We start from the raw sequence: 27,427 nt of genomic DNA, 5'->3' as shown, positions 1-27,427 counted from the left end.
ACTGTACTCCATATCTTCCATACTGAACTATCTCTATTTTCTTTGGATCTGACGCTATTGTTTTTATAGAATCCAGTTTTTATAGAAACTGGGCTTCCAGCAAAACTGATTTAATTTAAATGCAATTAATGACCAGCTTCAACCTTATGGTTTTAAAATAAACAGTTAGTTAGTTGGTTTATATCCACCTTAAATGCTTTTGTGTCTAGGAAATGGTCAGATTACAACAAACAAAGGGAATTATCCCACAGCCAGTGTCAGTACTTGGGCACCAGCGATTCTCATACCCTGATATGTAACCCACTTTCCCATGTGCTTTCCAGACACTGAGAAAACTAGCAAGAAGTATGTATTAAGGACCGTGGAAGTAATGCAGCTGATGAACCCACCTCAATCCGAGTGAGCCCCTCCTCAATCAGAGCACACTGTGCTTCTTCCTTATATTCTGCCTAAAACTTTAATTTATAACAAATCCAACAACCTATAATAAAAATTTACCTCCATGATGTTTCATTGGTATTTACTAGACTATAAGAAAAATTAGATTCAAGAATCACAAAAAGAAATTGTATGCTCTTGGTGGGAAACGTGCCATAATTTGCCTGCGCTGCCACAAAAAGCCTGGAAAAGGTTCTCATCAAAATTTAGATTGGACCAAATGCCAGAGTGAAGAATTGTTTGGTAAATCTTCCTTTCATGTTAACTCTGAGAGTATGTTTCTCAAGGCCTTGGCAAAAAAAAGATAAACAGAAAACTCTAGGATATTATTTATTTTGCCACTTGACAAGAGTGGTCAGAACTAAAACACTTCCTTTGGAAGATGACCACAATGGAGGTAGTAATATCAAAAGGTAACAATAGCTGAGACATCTAAGTATGAAACTAAGGTTTGAGCTTTTAAGTGGGAATAATCACATGAAATTTAAAATGATTTAGTAGAATGTTTAGCTAAAGGATGCAGTTCAATAGGAAATTATACACACTTTCTTTGATAAGCCTGAATGCTTGTATCTGATCTTTTAAATGAATACCCACTCCTAATGAAAGAAGATGAGGTAACCGCAGATGTCATCCATAAAGAATATGCTTTTATCATACTATATTGATATAAACTCCTCATACTTTTGTGAGTCAACAAGCATCATTCTCAAGGAACTGAAGGATGGTATTGTGGTTGTTAAGGTATACTTAAAGCAATAGCCTGAAAGAGCAAGCTGTGTTTTAAAAAGGGCATGGTCTACATAGAAAAACCTTGAAAATATTCCAATATGCATGCTGTCATTTTCAGCAACATTAAAATAATTGAAAATGCAAGAAAGAAACAGGAAACATTATTTTAAAGCATGTGGACAATTAATGCTTCTGATACTTGAGTTAGCAGCCTTGGGCAGCCTGCCCAAGGTTAGCCCAGCCTGCTTCACACATGGTTATAATGTGACTGAATGTAAGTTGTCTTGAGCACTTGTTGATAAGGCAGAATATAAATTAATAAACAAATAACAACATTAAACTAAACAACAGCACTCATCATGAACTGAAATAACCACAATTCAACACAGAGTTCACAGCAATAAGTTTCAAGTGTCAGAGTGCCCTGAAACCTTCCTAAACTAAGGAACAAACTCTCTTAGTTGGGGGCATATGGGTGTCAGTCATTCTGAAAGGGACTATCAGAGCATTGCTTGCCTAAAAGTGATGCCCCTCTTGGATCTAAAATAAGCACACTCTACTATGTTCATTAAAATGAATTCATAACAATATATTGTCTAAGCATAATTCTAAAATTCCGCATATGAAAACCATCAATAACCATGTGGAATAGTTGAAAGACTGCATTACAGGGTGCTTCCTTTGCTCATTTAGGTGATAATCTTGCAGCAGTATATTATAATCTTTTTTTATCCCAGATCACAGCCCTATGCAAGAATTACCAATAGGAAAAATATAAATAGGTGAAGGGTTCCACCCCGCATCAGTGTGACATATTTTAACTCATGGAATATGACATTCCAAATCTGTGGAGGCTCTCTGAAGATTTTAGAAATCTGGAAAATCAGGGTTCTAAAATACATGGGAGCCTACATGAATACAAAAGGCTCCTCACTTCAGTAATTTTCCATGAGTTAAAGATGTCAAAAGATGTCACCTTCCATGAGCTGAAACTTGCACACTTGTCTATGCCATCCTCCCCTCATGCATCCATACTACCTACTGGTAACACCTGCATGGGGCTAATGTTGGGCTGAAACACAAGAAGTGTATAATACTTCTCAAGCATACAATTTACTTCTTTTATGATTTTAGGACTTCTTTTAGGGCTCCTGATTAAGCGTTTGGTACTTAGACTAAAGAGAGTTTGAGATAATTATTTTGGAAGAGTAATAAATCGTAGTAGTTAAGAATTGTAAATTACTTTCGTTGAAATAATCTGAGGTGGTTAAATACAAATCCAGAAGTCAATACCTGGATTGTAAATTGTTAAATCCTAAAAACTAGTTTAAGATAATTGTGTATATTGTCAGTGAAAAATCCAAGGAGTGGTAAGCCAAAGAGTTCTTCCAAATAGTGCCCATTTCTTTATGACCATGGCTCTGCAGCTGCTGTGTCTTGTGATATTGATCTTGATTCACAAACAGAAAAGAGAAAGCTGGAAGAAACCCCAGTTTGCCACATCCAATCACTGAAGTTGTGCAGAAACTTCTATGTGCTTGTTCAGATCTGAACCAGATCACCCATGTCAAAATGCAAGTCATAGGCTCATGCTTATTGTCAGGCTTATAAATAAGCACACAAAGATTACCACTGGGGGCTGGCAAAGGAGGGAAAGAGAGCAGCCCTCTATATTTCTAAATAAATAAATATTATTTATTTGCAGATATATAAACTGCTTCACAATCAAAAGTTTCTGAAGTGCTATACAGTAAAACAAAATACAAACAAAATCATAAGATTACAAACACAGTGAACTAAAGCACTAAAACAATTTCTACAATAGTTCAATTATTATTCCATAATAATAAGCATTCTTATACAAAACTATATTAAATGGCTGCCTAAACATCAAAACAGTAGGGATTTGTCTAATCTTGGCTGGTAACTGCTCCAGAAGGCTGGAGATGTACCTCCGGGGCATGTGGTACTCTTAGCAGTGCCCCATCCAAGCTGAGCAGGGCAATCCTTAGGCAACTTGGTCTCAATATGTTCAGGGCTTTAAATCAGAAGTGGGGAACTTACAGTATTAAGCTCCTGAAGCTCCCCCCCCAAAGCATGCCCACCTGTCATATGTGATGTCAGGTGTGGGACAGGCAAAGGCATGGCTGGGATCGAGTGCACCTGATGGGGCTGCCCCTTGGCATCAATCAACAGGTTGCTGATTCAAACTGCTGCTGTACAGAAGGAAAATAAATGTGTCTTTACAGGCAGGAAGTGAATCTGAACCATGCCTGCAATCAGACTTTAAATGGGTTTGCTCTCTGATTAGCTGATGGGCGCTATGAGCAGTCCCTTTGCAGGTGCAGAGAAATCTATATATGCCAAAGGCTTGGAAGGCCCTTGCTTTCCAAAAGGTGTCTGTAACACCAGCTCAAAGGAAAGGAGGTGTGCACATTTGTATTTCTGTGTATGTTACTCTGGTGGAAATATTTTTCATCATTAATTTATCCAACAACTTGCTTATCCCTGAGAACTGAATAAAATAAATATTTACATACTAGCAAAGGGCACAGTATAATACAGACTGTACTACCTGCTTTGGGAGTGTAACTGAAACTGTCTTTTGTGACTTCTAGACATCTGAAAGACGGTAGGAAATGAAAGGGATACATTTTCTTATGCCCATGCAGTTTTCAAAGTGAACTCTTGAGAGAGAAATGGAAGCATGACCTTTCACTTCCCCACTGGTACGTGGAAATTAGATTGTAAAGGCAAAATAAAATGGCAATCTTGCATCATATCATCAGCAACATAAATAAATAAAATGACAGGAAGTTAGGATTTATGCACGGAGGATATTATTCAACAACCAATATACCTGTCTCACTGGTCTAGGCTGCATCCCCTTCACCATGGTTGGGAATACCTTTGTCATTCATTCTCAGGATTGGTGATCACAATAAGATGCAGGGAAGATGGGAAATGTCTGAGATTTATAGGGACAAAGTCAGCACTGTTCACACATGCAAGTGCATTCGTGTGTTATAATACATTGTAGAGACTGGATGGCCATCTGTCATGAATGCTTTAGTTGAGATTCCTGCATTGCAGGGGGTTGGACTAGATGGCACTTGGGCTTTGTCCTAACTCTACAATTTTTTAATTCTATGATTCTGAGCATTTTTGTTCCACTGCTTTTGATCATCTTTTCAGCTTTAGTCTCGCAGCCAAAATGGAAGAATGCTAATTGGGATATACTGTATATTACTTTGAACAGGAGAAACAGCTTTTTAAAGAGTAGTTTAATTCAATAATCCTGAACTAGCATGAAATGAAGGTTAATTCAAAGCCTGCATATTTACCACTGTGTTTAAAACATGTTTAATGCCTGTCTTTGTTGTATCATTTTGCTATGTTATTTATATTATAGTTTAGAAATTTTCTAATCTGCTCCTTAGAATCAGAACAAGTAAATTCAATTTAAAATAAAAAGTATATACAGGCACCTAACTACTTACAGTTGGGGACCTTTTCATTAACCAAAATGAATGTTGTTAATGCATTTGTGCAAATCACTGCATAATGCGAGAGGAGGGGGGATAGAGGGGGGATACCCCATAAACCAAATTGCTTCAGCACATCGCTTAGCTAAATGTAACAAAAGTAGTAAATCACACAGCAGAAAGTGCAGCAAGATTCAGATCAAAGCTGAACATGCATGATTTCTAATATTAATTACGGAAACTGTCCATGTAAAGTTGGAAGACAGATGGAGTTTGTGTAGCAGAGCCAATCTATAGAAAATTCACAAAATCTCTAATTATTTTCCCTCTGCATTTACCAAAATATTGAGATGCAAACAAAGACCTTTACTTTAGCCCCCATTTATTCATTTGGAAGTAGAAGTCTACTGAACCATCCCATACTCTATAGTTCTGTTTACCTTAGTCTTCGTGCTTATTCAATAATTCATGTTATGAACTGCCTAGACAATGCAGTAGATAGACAATATAAAAGTTTAACAAATAATAACTACCGTATTTTTCCGTGTATAAGATGCCCCCTATTTTGGGGCACTCCAAATTAAGAAAACACCCCTCAGCACTGCCTATGTATAAGACAAGCCCCTATTGTTTGGTAAAAAAAACCCTAGTCTTATACACAGAAAAATACGGTACTTAAAATAAAAAAATCTGAAGTTACAGAAGCAGAAATGTGATAGCAATCTTCTCTCAGTTTATTGGAACATACTTAAACTATTATGTTTAAGAATACCCTTCGTAGTTCTGCAAATGTTCTACAACTTATATTTAAAATTTTAAAAAATGTGTGTGTTAAAAAGACAGGATTAGTAGGATTATATTGTTTAACAGTTTTTGAAACATGAATTTAGATCTCTATTTTTACTGCTCAACTTGTTTTATATAATAAAAATTATAATAGAAACATAAATTTTTGTGTAAGAGGCTATATTTCAATGAATTCAATTTGCATTAGTCTGGTACAGGTGGTTATTTATTACAGTGTATACACACATAATCTTGATGCTTTGAAGGTGACTCAGACTGCCTGAATAAGTAAGCCAGGGACAGAGAGCAAAAGCGTTTACTCAGCATCTAGGGCACACATTACAAGCTCAGCTATGCATGAAGGGCAATTTCTGCCATGAAGAAGCAGCAAACTAAATCAAGGGCAATGGTAGTTTAATACTTTCAGTTCCATGCAGTAAGAACAAAATCTTAGTTTAAGGGGAAAGTGGAGACAAAAAGGTTATAAAAATAGTTCCACTCTAGTGGTAAAAATGATACACTAAGATTGCACTATTTTTGTGTGAGCAATAACATAACTCAAGTTTTTAAAAATGTAGTTCAAAGGTAACTAGTTTTTCTTAGAACTTTCTCTCTTCACTATTTATGAAGAATCCAATTATGTTCCACAGCACTGCGGTTTTAAAAGCTGTGTAACCTGCTAACGCACGCATAGTATAGAAAATTGACGAACACACACAGTCAAAATGTTAACACAAAGCAGAGATGCAATTGGTGATCGAAGTTACTTCAGAGTCAACACAAACTGCTAAGCTCGGCAGTCTGTGTAATGGAAAAATGGGGAGGGCACAGTCACATCTAGCAGTGCAGGAAGTGTGTACAGCTACCGAAGGGCATAAGTTGACTGTAGAAAGGGACATTAGACTTAGAAGAAAACTTACCCAAGGGGTTTGCTTGTCTCAGTTTAATTTATTTTTAATGTTGGTTTGGAATACATTACCGTATAGATGGAATAATTTTCCTTTAAACCTGATCCCAGCAGCAAAGTGCTGAAGGTCTGATAAAAGAAATCCCCATGAGTATAGAAATTCAGCCACCAAGCACACACCAAGAAAGTGTGTTTTCCACATTTACCATTTAGAAAAATAAATCTCTAATACTAAAACCAGCTTACTTATTGCAAAATTTGTCCCATTCTCCTTGGACTGACTTTTTATTATTGAGCTACTCTATTACCATACTGACAAATTCAATTGTATCACCTTGGCAGTTAAGTACCTATTTAAATTGACACATATGCAGGCATGGATGCAAACTTTATCTTTCTTCTAACATAGTAGCATGTACAATCTTGTGCTTTATCAATGTAATCTGGAAATTCAATAGCAAAAAATGCATGTGAATGAAACTAATGCTACGGGTATTTATAAATGCAGATATCCCTCTGTTACTTTATATTGTCATCTATTGTATATGCATGGTTCACAACGGTTCATTAAAAGTTGTATCCAATCCTAGTCCTACTCAGAAAAACCCCATTGTAATTAATGTACATTACTATATAAGGTTCATTAATTTCAGTGAGTCTACTCTGAGTAGGGCTGGCAAATATTTACAGTGGAACAAACTAGTTCAGTTGAATGAAGTAAACTGAAATGTTTTGAAAAATCTCTGAATTGCACCAGAAAGAAGTTCCCATAAGTTCCCAGGTGAACTAAAGGTGAACTGAGTTATATCATTCAATTTGAATGATTTCTATCTTCATGTTCACACCACACACACCAAGCAGGAGGTCTAGATCCTTAGCTTTCATAACAACAACAACAACAACCCTGGACATCTCAGTCAATTAAATGCCTCTTCCCTTGAGGGAAATAAATTTCCAAATAAAATGGCAAAAAGACAAGTTCTGCAGAATATGACAATGTCCTTAGAATTTAAGATATAAAGTTATGTCCTTGAACATCAATTACAACTTTGGGCTGATGGTTTTGTTCAAAAACAGTACAGAATTTATTACTCCCAACAAATTGCTTGAGTGATCTAAAATGATACTAATTTAATTATCAGAAATTTTATTTATCTGTTAGTAAAATAGATTACCCATACCCCTATCCTTCCAAGAAAACAAACTTCAGTTCCCTCAAAGCCAAAAAACTTTTATCTGCTTGCACTTAGACATCCAAAATGTTTGGCAGCAACAGAATTACAAGGACATGTTATCAAATGTTATCAAATGAGATGCAACTCCTCCTAACTCCTGCATCTAATATAGGTTTATGTGCAACCCAGATTAAATTTTAGATACATTTTCTAAGCAAATTAGAAAAGATTTGTAAGGATAAGTGATCATACAAAGTAAAATTTAAAGTGAAAGAAGCATGGAATAAACTAAATTGTATAGATACATATAAATAAAACGTACAAAAATATGTTGATTACTAAGAAGATAGGTTAATTAACCTGACAGGATGGGATGAGATCAGTGAATATATAAATTATATAAAACACAAAGACCACATGGGGGGGGAGAGAACAATGATTTTTTGTTTATTTATTCTTTAAGGTAGGAAATACAACAATCAGCAAGACTAAAACTATTTATTTATTTATTTATTTTCTGCCCTTCTTTCTAAAGGAGTCCAGTATGGCAAACACACAAGCAATAAGACAATCAGAACATCTAAAAATAATTTGAATACAAACAGAAACTTAGAATGCTTGTTGAAAGAGGAAGCTCTTCAGCAGGTGCCAAAAACACAAGAGAGATGGTGTCCGTCCAATATGTAACAAGAGTGAATTCCAATGGGTTGCTGCCACCACTCTATGGGATCGACTGCTATATCATATGCAATGGAACCCCTGATAACATGGTATCCGGCATATTGCAGTGATAGAGGTTATAAAGGCTATATAAGTTAAGATATGAGAATATTTTTTAAGGTATACTAGTCCCCAGGTATATAAAGGTAAAGGTAAAGGTACCCCTGCCCGTACGGGCCAGTCTTGACAGACTCTGGGGTTGTGCGCCCATCTCACTCAAGAGGCCGGGGGCCAGCGCTGTCCGGAGACACTTCCGGGTCACGTGGCCAGCGTGACAAAGCTGCATCTGGCAAGCCAGCGCAGCACACGGAACGCCGTTTACCTTCCCGCTGGTAAGCGGTCCCTATTTATCTACTTGCACCCGGGGGTGCTTTCGAACTGCTAGGTTGGCAGGCGCTGGGACCGAGCAGCGGGAGCGCACCCCGCCACGGGGATTCGAACCGCCGACCTTTCAATCGGCAAGCCCCAGGCGCTGAGGCTTTTACCCACAGCGCCACCCGCGTCCCTCCCCAGGTATATAGGGCTATGTAAAACTTTGTGTTATTAATAGACTTGCCATACATCAGGAAAATTCCTGACATGTCCTGGTTTGGGGGTTCAAAAATGGTATATGGGGAAAATTTTGCTGAATCGGCAAAATGTCAAGGAAAACCCGGATGTATGGCAAACCCGGATGTTTGGCAGCAGTTTCTGCAGATAGATAGTGTTAATGTATGTGGAACCAACTGCCAGGTTACTAATTAATGGAAGAATTTCCAGGAAACTACACTTGAAAGAGGCACACAGAAAGGGTGCATTAGAGCCAGTGACTACTGTTATAAGGTAACATGAAGGCATTACAGAAATAGCAAGTCAGAATACTGAACACAAGTTGAGACTATATGCAGATACTATAGTAATATACATGTCTGACATAAACAGATACAGAGGAATACCAGAAACAAATTCATTCATTTGGGATGAGAAAAGAGCTAAAGCTGACAAGAATGTAAGCTACAAGACATGAAAAGAAAGGGCGTTGGGCATTCCCGATTTATTTAGCTACTACAGTGCTGGAGTCCTGTAGTGAATATCAGTTGTTCAAAGAAGCAAATAAATATTTTAGACCAACAGAAGGGTCTATACTGAGAACTACACCAGGAATCTATTATGGTTGTCTAAACTCACCAGAAAAACAACATTAAAATGGGCACAGTTACGTGATCAATGTATGTATAAAACTTGAGATAGATATAAGAAAGTTTTATAACTAGAAATTAACAAAATAGAAATGGACAACTAGGGAATTTCCAGACATAGATAACCAGCAGGTTATATCTGTATCAAAATTAGGTATGACTTAAAACATATGAGCAAGCCATACACGATATAGAGAGCAAACCATCTGTTTTTCAATGTGTTCAAATAAGAACAGATTACATCGTAAACAACCAACAGAGAATTTGAAAAGTAAAGAATACAAAACGAAATATTTGCAAAAAAGCATGGGCTACTGAGAAACCAAAATGATCTATTTATACCAGTTGGTGGGAATCACAAATGGAAAGAAAGCTGTTGCAAAGATTCAGAGTAATCAATAACATTTGTTTTATGTTCCAGAAGAACTGAAAGAAGCTTCACAAGTATCCTACAGATTTTTCTGATAAGTTTCCTTGTAAAAACTGCAGGAGTTTACTACGGGGCAAGAACTACTAAGCCAACTATAGTAGTTATTTTGGGAACTAACGCCTGTGAAGGAAAGGGATGGTACTGTTATGTTTTTATTGTAATAAGTATATTTTGTTTTAATTCTATTCATATTTAATTGCTTTTTAATTATTATTTTCTATGTTTTTAGTTGTTTTTATTTTATCTGAAAGTCGAGTTCTGGCCTGGGGAAAAGGTGATATAAATCATCTTCATCTTCATCATTATATTGTCTATTGAGTTGAACTTTCATAAGAAATTGACTTTGGGGAGCTAACTCGTGACTTTGCAATGAAAACAGCCAGAAAAAAGCTTTAAAGAGAACTAGTTTATTTAGCAAATGTTTGCAGCCATGTCATTCCATTAGAAGATGTCACAGACTGTCTGGACACAGAGGAATGGTGGGAGGCACCCCCATTCTTCTCAAGGAAGGCTTAGAGCCCAGGGATTGATGGTGGGACAAAGATGAGTGGTCAGAGAGAAGACTGGGAGGAAGAGGTGTCAAAACCTGAAGAGGTAACAGGTTTTAGTGAACAGGGATCTATGGCAGAGAGAAGTCCAGAATCAGAATCAGAAATGGAAGCAGGAGAGGAGAGAGGTTATGAGGCAGAGATAAAGAAGCACGAGTGTCTTCTCTGCTCTGCTGCACCAAACTCCCCTCCCTCCCGTCTCCCTGGTATGAAGCAGGAGGAGCAAAAGCAGACATGCTGATGTAGCCTCGGATTGCTTGGGAAAGACCCAGAAGAAGAGGATACTTAGGCAGCTGTGGGAAGGCAAGAACCTTCAGTCTCCACAACTGCCTCATAGGGGCAAGACCTGCCGAAGAGAGATACTGTGCTCATTAGGTCTGGCATTCTTGAGCAGATCCTGCTTCTTCTAATAAAGTGATAACTTATTCCGTATGATTTATTGCTGGTTCGCTCCTAACAGAAGACTATTTTTATAGGACCAATCCAATTAATAAAATTATAAGCAAGTTTATGACTTGTTTTCACCAACAAAAATGGGAGAGGAATTGTAGAAAAGCCCCAGTGTGTAACTTTAGAATCAAACTCAAACCATTTCTTTCATCATTCACAAGACTGTATGTATGGGATGGGATCATCAGTAGGCACTCTTAATCTCTTGGTACTTACCATTATAACCTTTAAAAGAACTCAGATATCTGAAGAAGTGCCTTCTCTACACCAACACACCTGTGAATTCAATGGAAACACTTTCCCATGTGTTAGAGGAAGCTTGTACTGTGCTACTGCCCATTCTCTGGGATGCCCTTCCCAAAGGATTATGGCTAGAACCAATGTTAGAATCATTGTGCCAGATCCAAACTTTTTTTTTTTGTCCAGGCATTTAGAGAGGCATTCACTTCTTTTAGCTGCCTCTCTATAGGATTTTAATAATGTAGTTTAAGTGATTCACTGTATTTTACTTTTGATATGATTGTTTCTTTGTGCCTATTGGGGGAAACCCTCATACCTTTGAAGAAGAGTGGCATAAAAATATTTTAAATAAGTAAATAATGGAGGTGTATCAAAGGCAAAATATATCTGGTCGCCAACAGCAGCCAATTCATTTCAATTCATGCTTTTTCCCACCTCTTCTCCCAAGGACCCAGAAAACTCTTTGTAGATTAGCTATAGGATTTTCAGATGAGTGGCATGGTGCTTGGGTCTCCATCAGTCTGTGCATTCTTAAAGTAGAGGCTCAGTTTGGAAACATTTAGACTCCCAGTTTTAGGAATATTGGTGGATAATTTAAAAACCACAAAAACTATAAACATAAATACTACTGCTAGGAACTTTGTAGGAGTATATAGGATATAGTCAAATCTTCTTGGTTTCTGTTTTCAGCAATATGAGAGGTGTGTATGTTGAGAATGGATACTAAGATCCCAAAAATATACACACAACTGTAATATTATCCTAATTTGTTTTCCTTCTGTGTTGGGAATTACATTCTCCTGAGAATTACAACCCCTAGCTAAAATTATTGTCTTCTGTTCTCATGCTCTATAATCTGTCATTCCAATGAAAGTGAGGAACAATTTTTAACCTTTCAGTAAGAGGACATAACCCCATAATTAACTCTTCTTCCTCCCACCCATTTCTTTATAAAAGCAAAAACAACGAAGACTTTGCCAAAGGAGCCGTAATTTACATGTTCAGAGGAAAAGAAACTAGGAAGATAAACATTGTAAAACAGTGTAATTTTATTTAAATTAGTTCAAGACTTCAAAATGGTTGCCTTCTTTATTCAAGAAAGAACCACTATTTAATCAGCTGAAGTAGGGTTGCCATAACCCAACCCCTAAATCAAGATAACTAGCATAACATGCAAATATGCTGAGCTAATTATGGTGGCTAATCTACATAATTTCTATCACACGCTTCAGCCTTCTTCCTTCCTTAAATAAAGAGTGATGCACATGGGACAAGAAAATTTCCCTTCTTCATATATACACTGATAAGGTCTAAATTTGCTGTTACTACACAAAGAAACAGAGGTTGCAGGCATAGTGCAGAGCTCACTGCTATACCAGTGAAACAGGAAAATTCAGTTTTGCAAATGATTAGGAAATGGGCTAGAAATATTTTTTTTTAGTGTCATTATATAAATGTACAGTGCAGCCATGTTTAAAAGGTTTTTAATTTCTGTGAAAGCTAGTATACAACTAGAAAATATATGGAAAAGTTTAAACTGCATAAAGCCCCTGATATAGATGATCTGACAGATAAATTTTATTTTAAAAAAATTCTGAAATATTGGGGCGGGGGGGGACCCCAATATGGGCAGGATGTTTAACAGCATTCTAACGGGGCAATTGTCCTGATATCCTTGAAAGAGTCTAGAATAGTGGTAATATTGAAACCACATAAAGATTCAGAGACTCTGGATACATTTCATGCATTGGGCAGGATGCTAAAACATTTACTAGTATTCTAGCTAATATCAACTGGCAAATATATTACGTAGTATAATCCATGCAGAACAAGTAGGTTTTGTTAAACATAGACATATAGCAGATCTCATACAGAAGATGCTGAATGCAGTATATTATGGAAAACTGTTGTGGAATCCATGTGTGATTGCTTCACTAGATGCTCATAAAGCGTTTGATAAAATACACTGGAGTTATTTGTATTTACTCCTTAGCAGTGCTTTTTTCTGGGGGGATGCAGGGGGATGCATACCCCTAAACATTTTGTGAATCTAAGTTTGGCCTCATTGAGGGGCCAAATATGGGTAGGAATATGAGTAGGAAAATGAGAATACCCCTAAACATTTTTTTTTTAGAAAAAAAGCACTGCTCCTTAGATATACAGTCATACCTTGGAACCCAAACATCTTGGTACTCGGATGCTTTGGCTCCCGAACACTGCAAACCCAGAATAGAATATGCCAGTTTGCAAATGTTCTTTAGAACCTGACAACCCGACAGGGCTTCCATGGCTTCTGATTGGCTGCAGGAGCTTCCTGAAACCAATCAGAAGCTGCTCTTTGGTTTCCAAATGTTCTGGATGTCAAACGGACTTCTGGAACCGATTCCGTTCGACTTCCAAAGTATGACTGTATAACAGTGCAATGCTAACCATGTTCTCACCTGCCTATCTGACATTTTTTTATCTACTTATCTCAAGTCTGAATGCCATAGAACAGATGTAAGCAGTGTTGTGCCCTTCACATGTTGTTAAACTGCAACTCCCATCAGCTCCAGCCAGTACGTTCAATTATCAGGGATGATGGAAGTTGTAGTTAGCAACATCTGGAGTGCAACATGTTGGGTACCCTGCCACTATCTAACTGGATCCTGAGTTCTGAATTTCATTTTTGGCAGAATAATTGGCAGTTTGGTGTGGGTTTTTTAAAGGAAGGATGGAGTCTGGTAGTTTGTTCTGCAGACAGATTTTGAAAATTGTTATTACAATGCATAAAATACACAACAAAACATGATGAATATTTTCTATAGAGGAGGTTACAAAAATATATTAGAAAATAAACACTCTGTCTATACATGATATTTGAATCAATGCTGCCAAATTGCTACTACAGTGTAAAGATGTTAGGTAATGGAACTAAATGTTAGGTAATGGAACTAAAGGGCTCCCAATTGTCTGTTTATATTATTCATTAAAAAGAAATTATCTGATTAACTACTCTTTTAAAATAATGGTCTCTGCTGTCATTCTTCATGCTCTTGCACTGGGACTATATGAGCCATAACAATGAAACTATATCTTTCTAGATACCAAACCCAACCTTCCCCTAGTATTCCTTGGTCATTCCATACAATAGTAAAGCACATAAAGAAAATGTTTGGCTAGGCTAGTTTAGGATGTTGGAAATTACACTTGGTCAACATTTTTTACACCAAGACTGGGAAACTATGACCCTCCAGTAGTTCTTGGGCTGCAACCCTCACCATCCCTGATCTCTGGCCATGCTTGCTGCGGCTGGTGGGAGTTGTAGTCCAATAGCTGAAGGGCTACATATAGCCCCCCCCTTGTTTTACAGGCATAACAGAAGCATCAATCCACCTGAAGGCACCATTTATAGATAACCACAAAGGCAATGATTAAAAATGAAGTTTGCCTTATTTGTGATAATCTGTTTACATATGAGGAATGTCCTTGAACAGCATCTGGTAAACCAAGCAGCCACACTGTGGAAAAAGATATCAGAAAACAGTTCAAAATATTATCAATCTGCTAGAGTCGTTATGTGCCCACCCAAATATTCATTCACACACACACACACACACGGTTTGATTGCTAGAAAAGAAAAATAAGTTTGACTATTTTTCTTCTTCTTCTTTAGCATGGAATGAAACAAAAGAGAAAGAAACTGAAGTAATACAATACTTTCTAATCTGATAAAACAGCATAAATAAAGACTATAATGGCAAAAAAAATCAGTCATGCTTTTACAATACTTTGTTCTGCTTATGATTACAGGTTGAAACGAATGATTTTCTCAATGACAGTATTTTAAATAGTGTGTCACACTGTCAAAATCTGAAGCTTGATAGGACCAGAGTACTTTTAAAAAATATAAATGTAAAGCATTCAAAGAAGCTCAAAATTTAATTAAGCAAAACATTAGATCAGTTAAATCTAAATGGTAGTATAAAATATTAAGGTAAAACATGTATTAGTGTGAGATTTGCATTTTTATGAAGTATGAATCACAAAGAAATGAAAATGCTGCTAAATTTCAGTTAACTCCTTTTTAAAAATCTTGTTTCCATGGCAATGCTGACAGTAAGTTTGCATGGGATGTAAGATACGGCTTTTTCCCTTTTCTCTTACAAAACAATTTAGCTGAAAAGTGGCAGCATCATGGACTCTTTTCAATTTTCTAATATGCCTGAGAGGCACAGAAAATAAGCCAGCAGAAGTCATTGACTGGAAAAAATGCAGCAGTTGAGCCTTTCCCCCCTAGTTTTCTAGCTTGTGGTATGCTTTTAAATGAGCATGTTCACAAACATCACCCACAACATTCTAATTGTCAGATAGAGGTCTTGTCTCTTTAATCTGTATTCCTTGCACTCCTGGTTCAATTAAGGAAGCTTTTAACAACATTAAACCTTAGCACGGAGATCATTTGAAATTCCAGTAAAGACTGCCTACAACACAAGCACTCAAACCTCTCTTTTTCATTCTAGATCTAAAAAGAACTGCTCAATTCTCTAATGAGTAATCAGGGATTGAGGTTTCTAGGCTACAAAATCTTGTTGTCGCAAAAGAAAAGAAAAAGGTAGAAATCTAACACCCAAATCAATACTGTATTACTCTCTCCACAGGCAAGAGATGCTGGGTCAGGAAAATCATGAAAAATTCATAGCAAAGGTGGTCAAGTCATCCATAAGACAGAGAAAATAATGCTATATCTAAAGATCCCTTGAGCAATCGAAGACACTTTACAGATTTCACCGTGAATAAGTGCTGGTTTGTTTCATCGATGTGCCTTAATACTGCTCCTATCTTATTTCTGACAGTAAATGAGGATGTTTTGATCTATATTTACTATCTTTCTTATTTACTATATTCACTTCTCAGCCTCTGTATTAGTCACTCATGGGACAATTCCAAGTAATTGTTTTCTGCTGAAAAGGGGGATAACTCATCAGGGAGGAGGCCTTTCCTAAGTGCATATTTCTCGGTACCAATAGTTTAATTCCAACAGTCTAGAAACAGCCTTCTCAAAAGTCCTATTGAATTCTGTGACTTCATTCTTCCAAGGAAAAAAGAGCCTCCCTCACTTATAAACTCAACATTTTGAAGCATAAACAAAGGAAGATACCAATGTAGTTCATAGTATGGTATGTGGGGGGAGGATAGTACCAGTAAACTATAGTGACTATGTTGCAAGGGCAGACTTTGATAATATGGAACCCTGAGCGATGACAAAATTTGGTGCCCTTCCCTAAATATTTCTTATTTTCACAATAATTCCTTTAAGTGCAGTTTTTTATGGATCTTCTCAGTAGCTACCTGTATAAATACAGGGTTTTGTGTTTTTGTTTTTATTATTTTGCACCCACTTGGCTTGGCACCCTGTGCAGTGGAACCTCCCAAACAGCCCTAAATCCGGTTCCCGATGTTGGATTATTAAATAGTTTTACTATTAAAAAAATATTAATTCCCTATGGGTAGCTCACAAAGAAATCACCTTACTGTACCAAAACTCACAGAACTAAACAGAACTAAGGAATTTTATGAACTAGAAAGGTGTCAATAATTATGATGGGTTGGATAATATGAGGGAAGGTATATAATGTATGTTGAACAGTTCATCTGCACAACATCCAACCACTGTGCATATTCACCAGGCCTCATAGGGAATATGCATATAATCTGTCCATGAAGAAGGAATTTTGTCACATTTCTCAGTCAATATACATAATTTCCAACAAGCCTTGAGGAATCTGCACATCGCAACTGCATTTTGTACATTCTCCAGTCAATATGCACAATCATTAGCAGGTTTTAGAGAGTATGTATACAGTGGTACCTCGGGTTACATATGCTTCAGGTTACATACGCTTCAGATTACAGACTCCGCTAACCCAGAAATAGTACCTCGGGTTAAGAACTTTGCTTCAGGATGAGAACAGAAATCATGCTCCAGCAGCGCAGAAGCAGCAAGAGGCCCCATTAGCTAAAGTGGTGCTTCAGGTTATGAACATAGAATCATAGAATAATAGAATCATAGAGTTGGAAGAGACCACAAGGGCCATCGAGTCCAACCCCCTGCCAAGCAGGAAACACCATCAGTTTCAGGTTAAGAACGGACCTCCGGAACGAATTAAGTACTTAACCCGAGGTACCACTGTATCTCATTTGAGCTTTATACATTCTACACTCAGTATACATAGCCATCAGGAAATATGCCCGTTTTCTATCTGTCATTTAGAAATGTTCAATCTGCATTCTGCAAGCTGCTTCTGACCAGCCTAATCTTATGTGATCCACCACATACCCTCCCACTGAGCAGCAGGGAGTAGAGGTGGGGCTTCAGGTAAAAATATTAACTTTTTTCTGCACCCCAGACTCCTTTTCCTCAGTGTCAGCTGTTCTCCTGTCAGATAAGCAGCAGAGTGGAGGAATCACAAGCAGATGAGCTTTAAACCTTCCCTTCCACAATCCCTTCTTACTTTTGCTTCTGATCCTCCTCCTTTTTCCTCTTGCCTTTTCCCTGGTCTGTATTTAGCTTAGCAAATACATGGCATTTTGCTTATGTTACTTGGTAAAGTACCATATATATGAGGACAGTGTTTTGAACAAACACAAACCAAATTAACATCAAGTACATATTGTGTAAGAAAAGTGGTTGATAGGCTATATTGTTTTATAGTAATCTAGAGGTTCATACATAATTAGGTGCACTCAGATTTCGTCTGTGTGCACACTGCTCAACTGACACTCAAGGATGAGAGCATATCCATCTGCGCAAATGTCAAAGATGTTGTGGGTAGGAAAGCTCCATGATGGGTCTCTGATCAACTATAATTGGGGAGACTGGGGTGTCCAAATAGATATTGATCCAGACATTTTAAATTTTAAGGATTGCACCCAGCAGTTATGCAAGTGGAAAGCAACTTGCACAAACATACTGTATTCCTCTTCTCGCCTTTTCATTTGCATCCCCTAAAAAAACTTTCCAGGGGGTTGTGGGGGATCTCTTGACTAATGTTGGCTGTGCTGCATGGGGTTACAGCGGAAAGGAGGAAGTGCCTGAAATTGGGCAGAGGAACCCATGCAACTCAAACTGTTCAGGACTTGGGAGGTCTTTTGCAGGAGCTGTAGAGGAGGAGGAAGGGAAAAGAAATATCAGTTTCGCTAGCTGCCTTCCATTAGCCAGTCGCGGAGTGGCTTGGGAAAACAGTATTGAGAAAGAGAGGGGGAAGAAAAGGGTACCAAGGCTAACAGAAAATGCCCCCCCAAAGGAAATTAACTTCTCTTTTTTACTTTTAAGAGAAAGGTTCAGAGAAGGACAAGGAAAAGCCCCTAAGGAAACTGACGAGGAGGAAGGTAGATGGTAGTTAAATAACCATATATGGTCCCAAATATACACAAAAAAAGAGAAGGAAAAACACTAGAAAGAAAAACTAAGGAGGCACATGCACAAATTCAACATATTGGCTCAAACAAAGGGATTTTCACCAAAGAAAATACCAGACCAAACATAACCATAAGCAGGGTAAAGAGGTAAAGGGTAAAGGGACCCCTGACCGTTAGGTCCAGTCGTGGACGACTCTGGGGTTGCGGCGCTCATCTCGCTTTATTGGCCGAGGGAGCCGGCATACAGCTTCCAGGTCATGTGGCCAGCATGACTAAGCCACATCTGGCGAACCAGAGCAGCGCACGGAAACGCCGTTTACCTTACCACCTATTTATCTACTTGCACTTTGATGTGCTTTCAAACTGCTAGGTTGGCAGGAGCAGGGACAGAGCAACGGGAGCTCACCCCATTGCAGGGATTCGAACCGCCGACCTTCTGATCAGCAAGTCCTGGGCTCTGTGGTTTAACCCACAGCACCAAACGCGTCTCACATAAGCAGGGTATATCTGGACAAATACCCTGCACCACTACTATCCCCTGGAAGAGGAGATAAAAGACCCTGTCAATCAAGTCTAGAGGGAGGCATTATCCTGTAAACAGAATATCTTCCAACCTTATCCAGCAAATAACATGTTGATTTAGGAAACTATTAATTTCTGCTTTTCTTAATGGTCATATTGATATTTGGGTCTGGAAAAAGGTCTATCTTGAACAGATCACTTGATAGTTTAGAATTAAGACCACACCACATACTGCAGCACAGTATCTTTCTTTGTACCACATATGGATTCCATGCCTCGGCAGAGCATCATTCAGAATGTTTGGCTAGTACTCGGCATTTTAGGCTCTCTGTAGTTGCTTTGCTTCCCCTATGGCAGGCTTCCTCAACCTCGGCCCTCCAGATGTTTTTGGCCTACAACTCCCATGATCCCTAGCTAGCAGGACCAGTGGTCAGGGATGATGGGAATTGTAGTCTCAAAACATCTGGAGGGCTGAGGTTGAGGATGCCTGCCCTATGGTATTAATGGGGGGGGGATGCAAGACCTTGCAAACAAAATGGGGGAGGGCTTGTTTTGGCTGTCGTTTTCATCTCACCTGGGTTTGGCTGTTTAAAAAGTCAGCAAGAAAGTTTCAGACATTGATGCTGATTTTCACTCTTTAGTTTACTAAAACAAGTAGAGATATTCTAAAGTAATTCTTTTCAGCTTAATCTTAATTTTATCAGTTGGATAAACTATATTCCTTTGCATAAAGTATGTTCTGCTGATGCTTCTAGATTTGCATTTTCATTAGATTTCAACATTCAGCACCTAATACCATAAATTTGTTTTTGAAACTCTTTAATTCCCTTGAGTATTCCAACATATTGAATGCTATTTGCTTTGTATTATGTTGGTAACAAATCTGTAGTGAAAATGCTGTCAATATATATTCATAGCTAACGTTGTTAACTAAAAGCAATATTGTTTTTCCACTGTAAGCTGTCATAAATGTTTGGCACCCTGTTGTGTAAGCCAAAAATGTCAAAGAAATGATTAAAAAAATAAAAAATAAAAACCCTGTGGTGATACCATGTTAAGTTTTCTGCAATAAAATACATCCCTTTTGTATAAGCCCTTGCAATTTACCAAAAAGGGGAAAGCTTCTCCACGTTATTTTAAAGTTAGAATATTGTGACTATATGTACATTAGGAGAGGTGTTACTTGAAAGTGTATTACAGCATAAGAATAATGCATATATATATTCATGATAGCTGTTATCCTTCTAAAATGGTAAGAAACTTTACATTTTAAATAAACTAAATATTTCATAAGTAATATTATACATTTGGGAACTGAAAATTATACTGATAAATAGACAACCTCTTCTGAGGGCTGTACCCCAAAAAGAAGTCACTGACTTGTATCCAAATGGTGCCCTTCCATGATTGCAAGGACTTTTGACCCAGCAGATGTATCTGCTAAGTGTAGAAAACTTTGGCCAGTGCGCCAAATTAAGCTTAGTATGGGTCCTAATTTGGCCCACAAGGCAATTTCCCCTGGAATATGCCCCACTTCTACCCACTGCTGGCTCACAGCTCCCAGAGACTTGTCCAAAGTCGAATGCAGATTCAAGGGGGAAAAGGAAAGGAAAGGTTCCCCACCACTAAAAATTGTCCTCTGATCCAAAGTGAATGTAAGGCACTTACGGGTAATAGCTACATACTCCCACTCTCTATTCTTCAAACATGATTTCAAACTTTGAATAATAATGAAGCCTGGTTAGAATTAACCATAGTTAAGGTCAATGCTTCAGAAAACTTTAGCCATTATTAAGACTCTAAAACTCATATATAGGTGGTACCAAACCCCTAGAAAGAAGAATATGAGAGAAGTAGTAAGAAAAGAGAAAGAGAAATTGTGAATACTTAAAGTGGGATATTGTAGCAGTATTTTCTGTATGCTGGATTTGTCCTGAGGTCTGCCAGTTGCCAAAAACAAGTGTGACTTGAAAAGCATGCTACAAATAAGTTCCTAAATAGAAGCAAAACTAAATGTGTCACATCACTAATATAATGATAATTACAACAAAGCATCCTTCTTGTTTGTACTATTTAGAATTTTGACATTCTGATTGACAGATGTCATCATATTAAGTAAGTAAACACACCTGGCTATTTAGATTCTACTCAAGAAACATCAGTGTAACAATCAAAAGTATGAATATGCTTGCTGTAATTTCAAAAAATTGGCAACTAAGATGGTTTCATAGACATTAGAAATTAAGTGTATAAATTTAACACAATTTTATCTATGTCAATCCATATTAATTATATTCTAAAAGCTGGAACATGTTAAGGAAGCATTACATAAAATGCTTACTATGCATTACATTGTAATGATTCAAAAGAAATGTCTCTACTTGAAAGGATCCTACTTGGAAGAATATTAATAGGCAAAAGTTTCCACAACTGCAAAGTTACTCATTTTACAACAATGGTGTATGTATGGAACTGATATTTCTATATAAAATATGAGGCATCTCTAAGATTCTTAGATATCACTGCTTCATTCTGCATTTAATTTACATTTCACACAGAGTAGCAAACAAATAATGCAATCATATACAACATTTATAAATTCAGGAATAGAAGGTTACAAGGGACAAAACTGCTCATAATGAATACCTAATTACATTCATTCATTTGTTTGTTTGTTTGTTTGTCCATCCTCCAGTGTTGAGACGTAATAAAAGGACAGTTTTTCATAATATAGGAATGTAATATACAGAAACTATTCCCAAACACTTTTCAATTTCAGCTTGAAACAGCTTAAATTTTTGGTAAGAAAACAAAGCAAACAAATCTAGAGCAATCTGTCAGGACACATGCTGGTGATGGGCAATCAGAGTAGATGATGCTCTAGATTGACCATCTCAGGTCTTCTAACATTCTGCTTCACTGGATGTCCACATGTTCTACTGTTGTGGGAGAGGGAGAAACACTTTTCTCTAGCCACACCAGGAATAACTGTAAAAGTCAGTTTAGGCACAGAGACCTTTGTTTACCAGCTGTTTCAAGGGCACAAATAAGATGCAGAGGGGAGGAGGGGGCAGGAAACTTCCTTATGTTAAAACCCAGGGCAGTATATTTGTGAAAATGTTTTTCTTTTAAGTAATCTCTTTGTAGGTTTAATTTTGCAATTAAACGCTTATAGACTTGGAGTTGTAAAGGGATCTTGTGGAGCCCTTTGCAACAAACAAAAATCTATGCAAAACTATCCTTGTCAAAGGACTGCAAACTCTTCATGATAGAATCTCATCAAATCACTGTAGCAGACCATACAATTGTATACGGGTATCACAGGTGGATTAATGATATTGAAAACATAGTTTGCTTTCTTTACATTCTTCTCTGTGCCACTTCAATAACAATAATAAATGTAACATCAATAAGCTAGTTTATCGTAAATATGTTATATCAAGTTAATCAAGACCTACTACACTGAAATAATGACATTTAAACATGCTTAACTATGAACTGGACTGCAGCTCTAATGCCATTAAGGAGGGGGTTATGAAGAAGGTGCAATTATATTTTATAATCTTAAATAAATCACTTAAAATGATTTTACAACCTGTTCAGAATACACCAAAGAGACTTTTACAATATGTTTCTTATATGACACAATATAGTTAATAAAAAACACACCATATCCATTTGATACAACAATTTGTAGCATTTATTTAATACACTAAGGTTGCAGTGTCTGGTGGTGCCCAGTCTGAGAGATGCTTAAGATTTCATTATATTCATGTAGGACTCATTTTAACGGAAATTTTAGAGATAAAAAAAGCAGATTGCAGGAAGACATATTATAAAAACAGACCTCACAAGTCAAAGTTAATAGTGAACCCATTCTTTTTCATGTATACAACCATGAAAACAAATATCCTGTGAACTCTAGATATATATTGTATCTCTACATGAGATCTTGGTGCTCATTGAGACAGGTACTCAATCATCTCATGGCTTTACAATCTCATCATTGTTGACTAAGGAACAAAACAGGGGAATGGGACCAATCATCTATGCAGCAACACAAATTTTGATAACACATTTCATGATTTTTTTCTTGTAACATAGGATAGTCATATAAAAGAGGAATTATTATTAAATAATTCTTCCATTAAAATGTTATTTTAGTTATGGGATTTTTTCAGGCAAGACATAATGATACAAAATCATGCACAGACATACATGTATACAGAACTACATATTGTAAACAGCTGGGCCATATTAGTACTGACAAAATGTACATTAAGTAAAGAACTGTGGAATAAAAACAAAGTAGTATCACTGGGTTAAATCTGGACAACATCCACTCACCTGCTTGAAGGTGAAGTGGTATATATGGCCTGGCACAGCCCCACTGCGATCTAGTGGTCCCAGGCTCTTCAGTCCCAGGCTCCAACAGCTGAGGGGAGAAGCAACAACCTCTCCCACCACCTATTAGATTCAAATTTGCCCACTGGGCACAACTGGCCAATCATAGGTGGGTGAAGGGGTGGAGCCTGGGGGCAGGTCTGACAAAGACTCCTAGAAGACTTCATTCAGGTCTGCTCCCTGGGCATAAAAATTGCCCTGACCTTTGGTAGCGACCGCAATGGGCTTTTAGGATCTTCCACCCACCCTCCCTTATCTCATGGTTGGCGCCCCTTTTACTTGTGTTGTGCTTTGCTTGACTTTGCTATGGTTTTATGGTTGACGCATTCAGGGCCAGGGAGGAATTTTTCCCAACTGAAGGACCTCTACAAGCTAAGCAGATGACAATATTTAAGATCTGTCACATTTTCCTGGGTTTTATTTATGCTATCACACTGTGTTGCTCTTGTTCTCTAATCAAACATCTTTCTCCCATTTTCGCCCCTTACAATTAGTTGTCCATCAGGAACAAAACATTTTATAAGCTGTCTTGCCAACATTGTGATTAATCATTTGGCTCTTGTGCAGTCCAAGGAGACATTTCTTAACCTTAACTCATGTGCCCTATGATCTGCCTCCACCACTAACCACAGAAACACTTTCTATAATGTATAGCTACTAGATGAGCATGAAGGCAAGGTTGTCCACATGCAACTGATCTTTCACAAGAATTTGTGCAAGGATAGTCTTACACGTCTTGGAAGCTTAAGGAAAATGGTGTCTTTCTATTAAAATATTGGTTTTTTTAAATAAAAAACCCCCAAGCTAAAACAACCAGTAACTGTACAAAAAGAAAACATTATAAAAAAAGTTCACAAAGGCATCCATATGTGAATTGTTTATAGTTCCTTTCTAAAAACATTACTGGAATTTTTTACCAAGATGACATTTCATCTGTGCTCAATAACAAACGGCAAAATGCTCAACTAGGTGCTCTGCTAAAATGGTGTCTTAAATCTTAAACATAGCAAAATGAAAACTCTCTTGGAGGCAAGCACAAACACGCCCACAAAGGAACTGAGTACAGCCCATGTACTTTGGCTGTTTGTGAATTCACATATCTGTTCGTTAGGGGACAACCAAGGCAGAGATAAGAGGTGAACCATAAAAGGAACCCATTATAATATTGGAGTACAACAAGCTAGTTACCAACAGACAGAAGTATAATTAGGAAAAACTGGTTTAAAAGTAGATCAGTTAACTTATCTCCTAGACAGCTGGTACACTGGTTTGAGGCAAGCAGCTAGGAGTGACAGATTAGCAGTAACCATAGCATGAGATCTTCAGACCCAGTTTAAGGTATCTTTTAGTCAAATATCTTACTCAGCCCAGGATATATGAGAGAGACACATTTTACCACCTGGGAAACAAGTTGCTTGTCAAATTAACATGTCTAAATAGCAACAATATAGTACAGGCCATCTCTAATTCAGCTACAGAGCAGCCAGAAAATAAGAGCTATCTAAATATTCAGAACATTTCTGGTTGTCAAGCAAAAGTTTACTTCATTCTCATTTAAATTGCACTTACCTGAGATTCTTTCACATTTTCAACTGTGAAATTGAACCAGACTCGAAAACGGGGATTACATGTATCTGGTCTGATAAACAGGTCATACTCAAATTCAGTAATATAGTCCACACGTCCAAGGTTACCTAAAAAAATATTAGAAAACAGAATGCTATGTTAACACATTCCAGAAAAGCCCTTTGATCAGTGATACCTCTCTTAGAGAAATATTCTACCAAAAGACTCAATAAAGTTATATGGAAAATTCTAATCCACAACTGTTGGCTGTGAGCACATTTCATTTCTAAAAAATAAAATAAAGTGTATTTGTCTTTCCAGACGAGCTGTTTACGATATAACAATGTTCACAATACCTTACTCAGGACAGCCCACACATTCCTGAAGAAGCCTCTAGAGCCAACATATTGGCAAATGGTTATATTTATTGAAAAATAAGATCAGCAAATCAAGAGCCAATTAATAAGTGAGGGCAGATGAGTTTATTCATTGTATACAGGGGAGTACCTCCTGGCCATGTCAGCTGCTTCACATAGGAGTTTCCTAGCCAAGGATTGGGTGTACTTCTCCCCCATCCTTTGGGGTATTGGGGAGTGGGGCTGAGCATGTAGACCATGACTCTGCAGCAAAGCGTTCACCCAGGGATTGGTGATTGGTCACTTATATCCTGGTAACCTCCTTGTCCCCTCCCCTTTGGGAATTCCTGCTGAGTCTCCTTCAAGTAATGAATAGGTAGAGTAAATTCACTCTTGATAATGGCAGGAGTGCCACTGTTTGGATTTGAATATGAAAGAAAGGCAGAGCGTAGGTGTGAACAAAAGTTGGGGTTATTTCTAGTCTACTCTTTTGAGCAAAGGACATCCACCTCCCTTGGCTGGATATGCCACTAACAGAACAAAACGTGAAGGCTTGGATCCTTAGGGCACCATCTCTTTCTGACATATGGTAAAAAAATTAAGCATAATAATAAACTACCATTTGTGCCTCATGTTTCCAGAATGCCCAATAATAAATTGTAATGAAATTCCCCATAGTCTGATTTAGAATTGGGTCAGCAATTCCAATTCCAATACCACTTGAAATAGTTAGCTACTTGGCATTTAACATGGTGGCTTGTGGGAGGAAAGCTTTAGATGTCATGTCAGCTACAAGGTTTTAAAAATTATTCCATCTTCACATAAGCTAAGGCATACTTGGATTGTAAAACTTCCCAATGATTGGCAAGACAAAGTCAAGGATTGCACAGATCCTTCTTCCTTCTTCTCTGGATTTGACTCACATTTTCGCAGTCATAAAAGTATCATTTGGTGCTTAGTTTTGCTTACACTATTATTACTGTCCAAGAGTTGGACAAGATAGATGAACTAAAAGCAAATTCTGTATACATGCAGAACCTTGTCTTACATTCTGGGCAGCAGAACTACTTTTGAAGGAAATGACATTTAATTTGTAGTACATCTGAGCATTATGTTAGGTAAATTCATATTCAAAAGAAAAGTAATGACAAAGTTCAGCACATTGCCATGGGCATAGCCAGGATTTATGTTGGGGGGCAGGCTTTATGTTGGGGGGCAGAACCTCAGTAAAGTTTGTTTGTTGTTTTACTTGATTGCCCCCTGTCCCGCCTTGGCTGCGCCCATAAACATCACCCGTAATAAAGAATCATTCTGCTGGTGGCAGAAATAGAGTGGCCAATAACTTTAGATTAATTAACTGAAAGGATCACGAATACCTATACTAAGCTTATGATATAAAGTTAGAAAGTAGTTTTTAAATAAAATCTTGTTTAGCATATAGTGGGATTTTTAAAACTATGTTTTAATTTTCATCTTTTAATTTTAAAAGAATTGTAAAAAAAATGGTACCCGGAACAGAATAAAATACAGTTATTTTACTGAAATACATTAAAAACTATTGAACAGAAACTATATATGTATTAAAAGATTAATATTTTATTCCATATGTCTATTGTATTGAGGAGAATTTTTTGTAAAAAAAAAAATCAATCTGTTCTGCAATAAGAGATTAATAATTTATAGTACTATTTTATGCATGTTTACTTAGGACTAAGTTCAACTTTACTCCTAACTGCATACAGGTCTGTGTCTAAATAAATATTTAAGAACATTTCTTACATTTCTAAATGTATTTTATCATATAATATGCATTTCATATGCATTTTGGTACTTTTTGAGTCAATAACTGCACTACAAAATTCTGGAAAATGTGAAATATGAGGGATAACTGCACTCTGATTTGCACATTAGTCTCTGAGGTGTGGATCAGGTCAGTTCATATTGGAATTCAAAAGTACAACTTCCTCAGAATAATGTTCTGTAACATATTTAAAATACAAACACTGTAAACTAATTCTAAAGATGAATGTCACTAGGAATACACACACACACATGATTACTACCACTTTATTTAACCTACAATATGAAC

At 37.3% G+C, this 27,427-nt stretch overlaps 1 protein-coding gene across 4 annotated transcripts in view; it reads right to left on the bottom strand.

Moving 5' to 3' along the window:
- Positions 1–27,427, bottom strand: part of BEND5 (BEN domain containing 5) — a 694,656-nt gene that overhangs the window by 643,713 nt on the left and 23,516 nt on the right. For all 4 annotated transcript variants that reach the window (XM_053392494.1, XM_053392492.1, XM_053392493.1 and 1 more), the window contains exon 3: positions 24,986–25,110. In XM_053392494.1, coding sequence (XP_053248469.1) covers positions 24,986–25,110 — 125 coding nt within the window. The remainder of the gene's footprint in view (positions 1–24,985; positions 25,111–27,427) is intronic.

The sequence above is a fragment of the Podarcis raffonei genome, chromosome 6 (genome assembly GCF_027172205.1).
Source record: "Podarcis raffonei isolate rPodRaf1 chromosome 6, rPodRaf1.pri, whole genome shotgun sequence".
Taxonomy (NCBI): domain Eukaryota; kingdom Metazoa; phylum Chordata; class Lepidosauria; order Squamata; family Lacertidae; genus Podarcis; species Podarcis raffonei.
The sequence above is the reverse complement of the archived record's forward strand: the minus strand, read 5'-3'. Positions and strand labels throughout refer to the sequence as shown.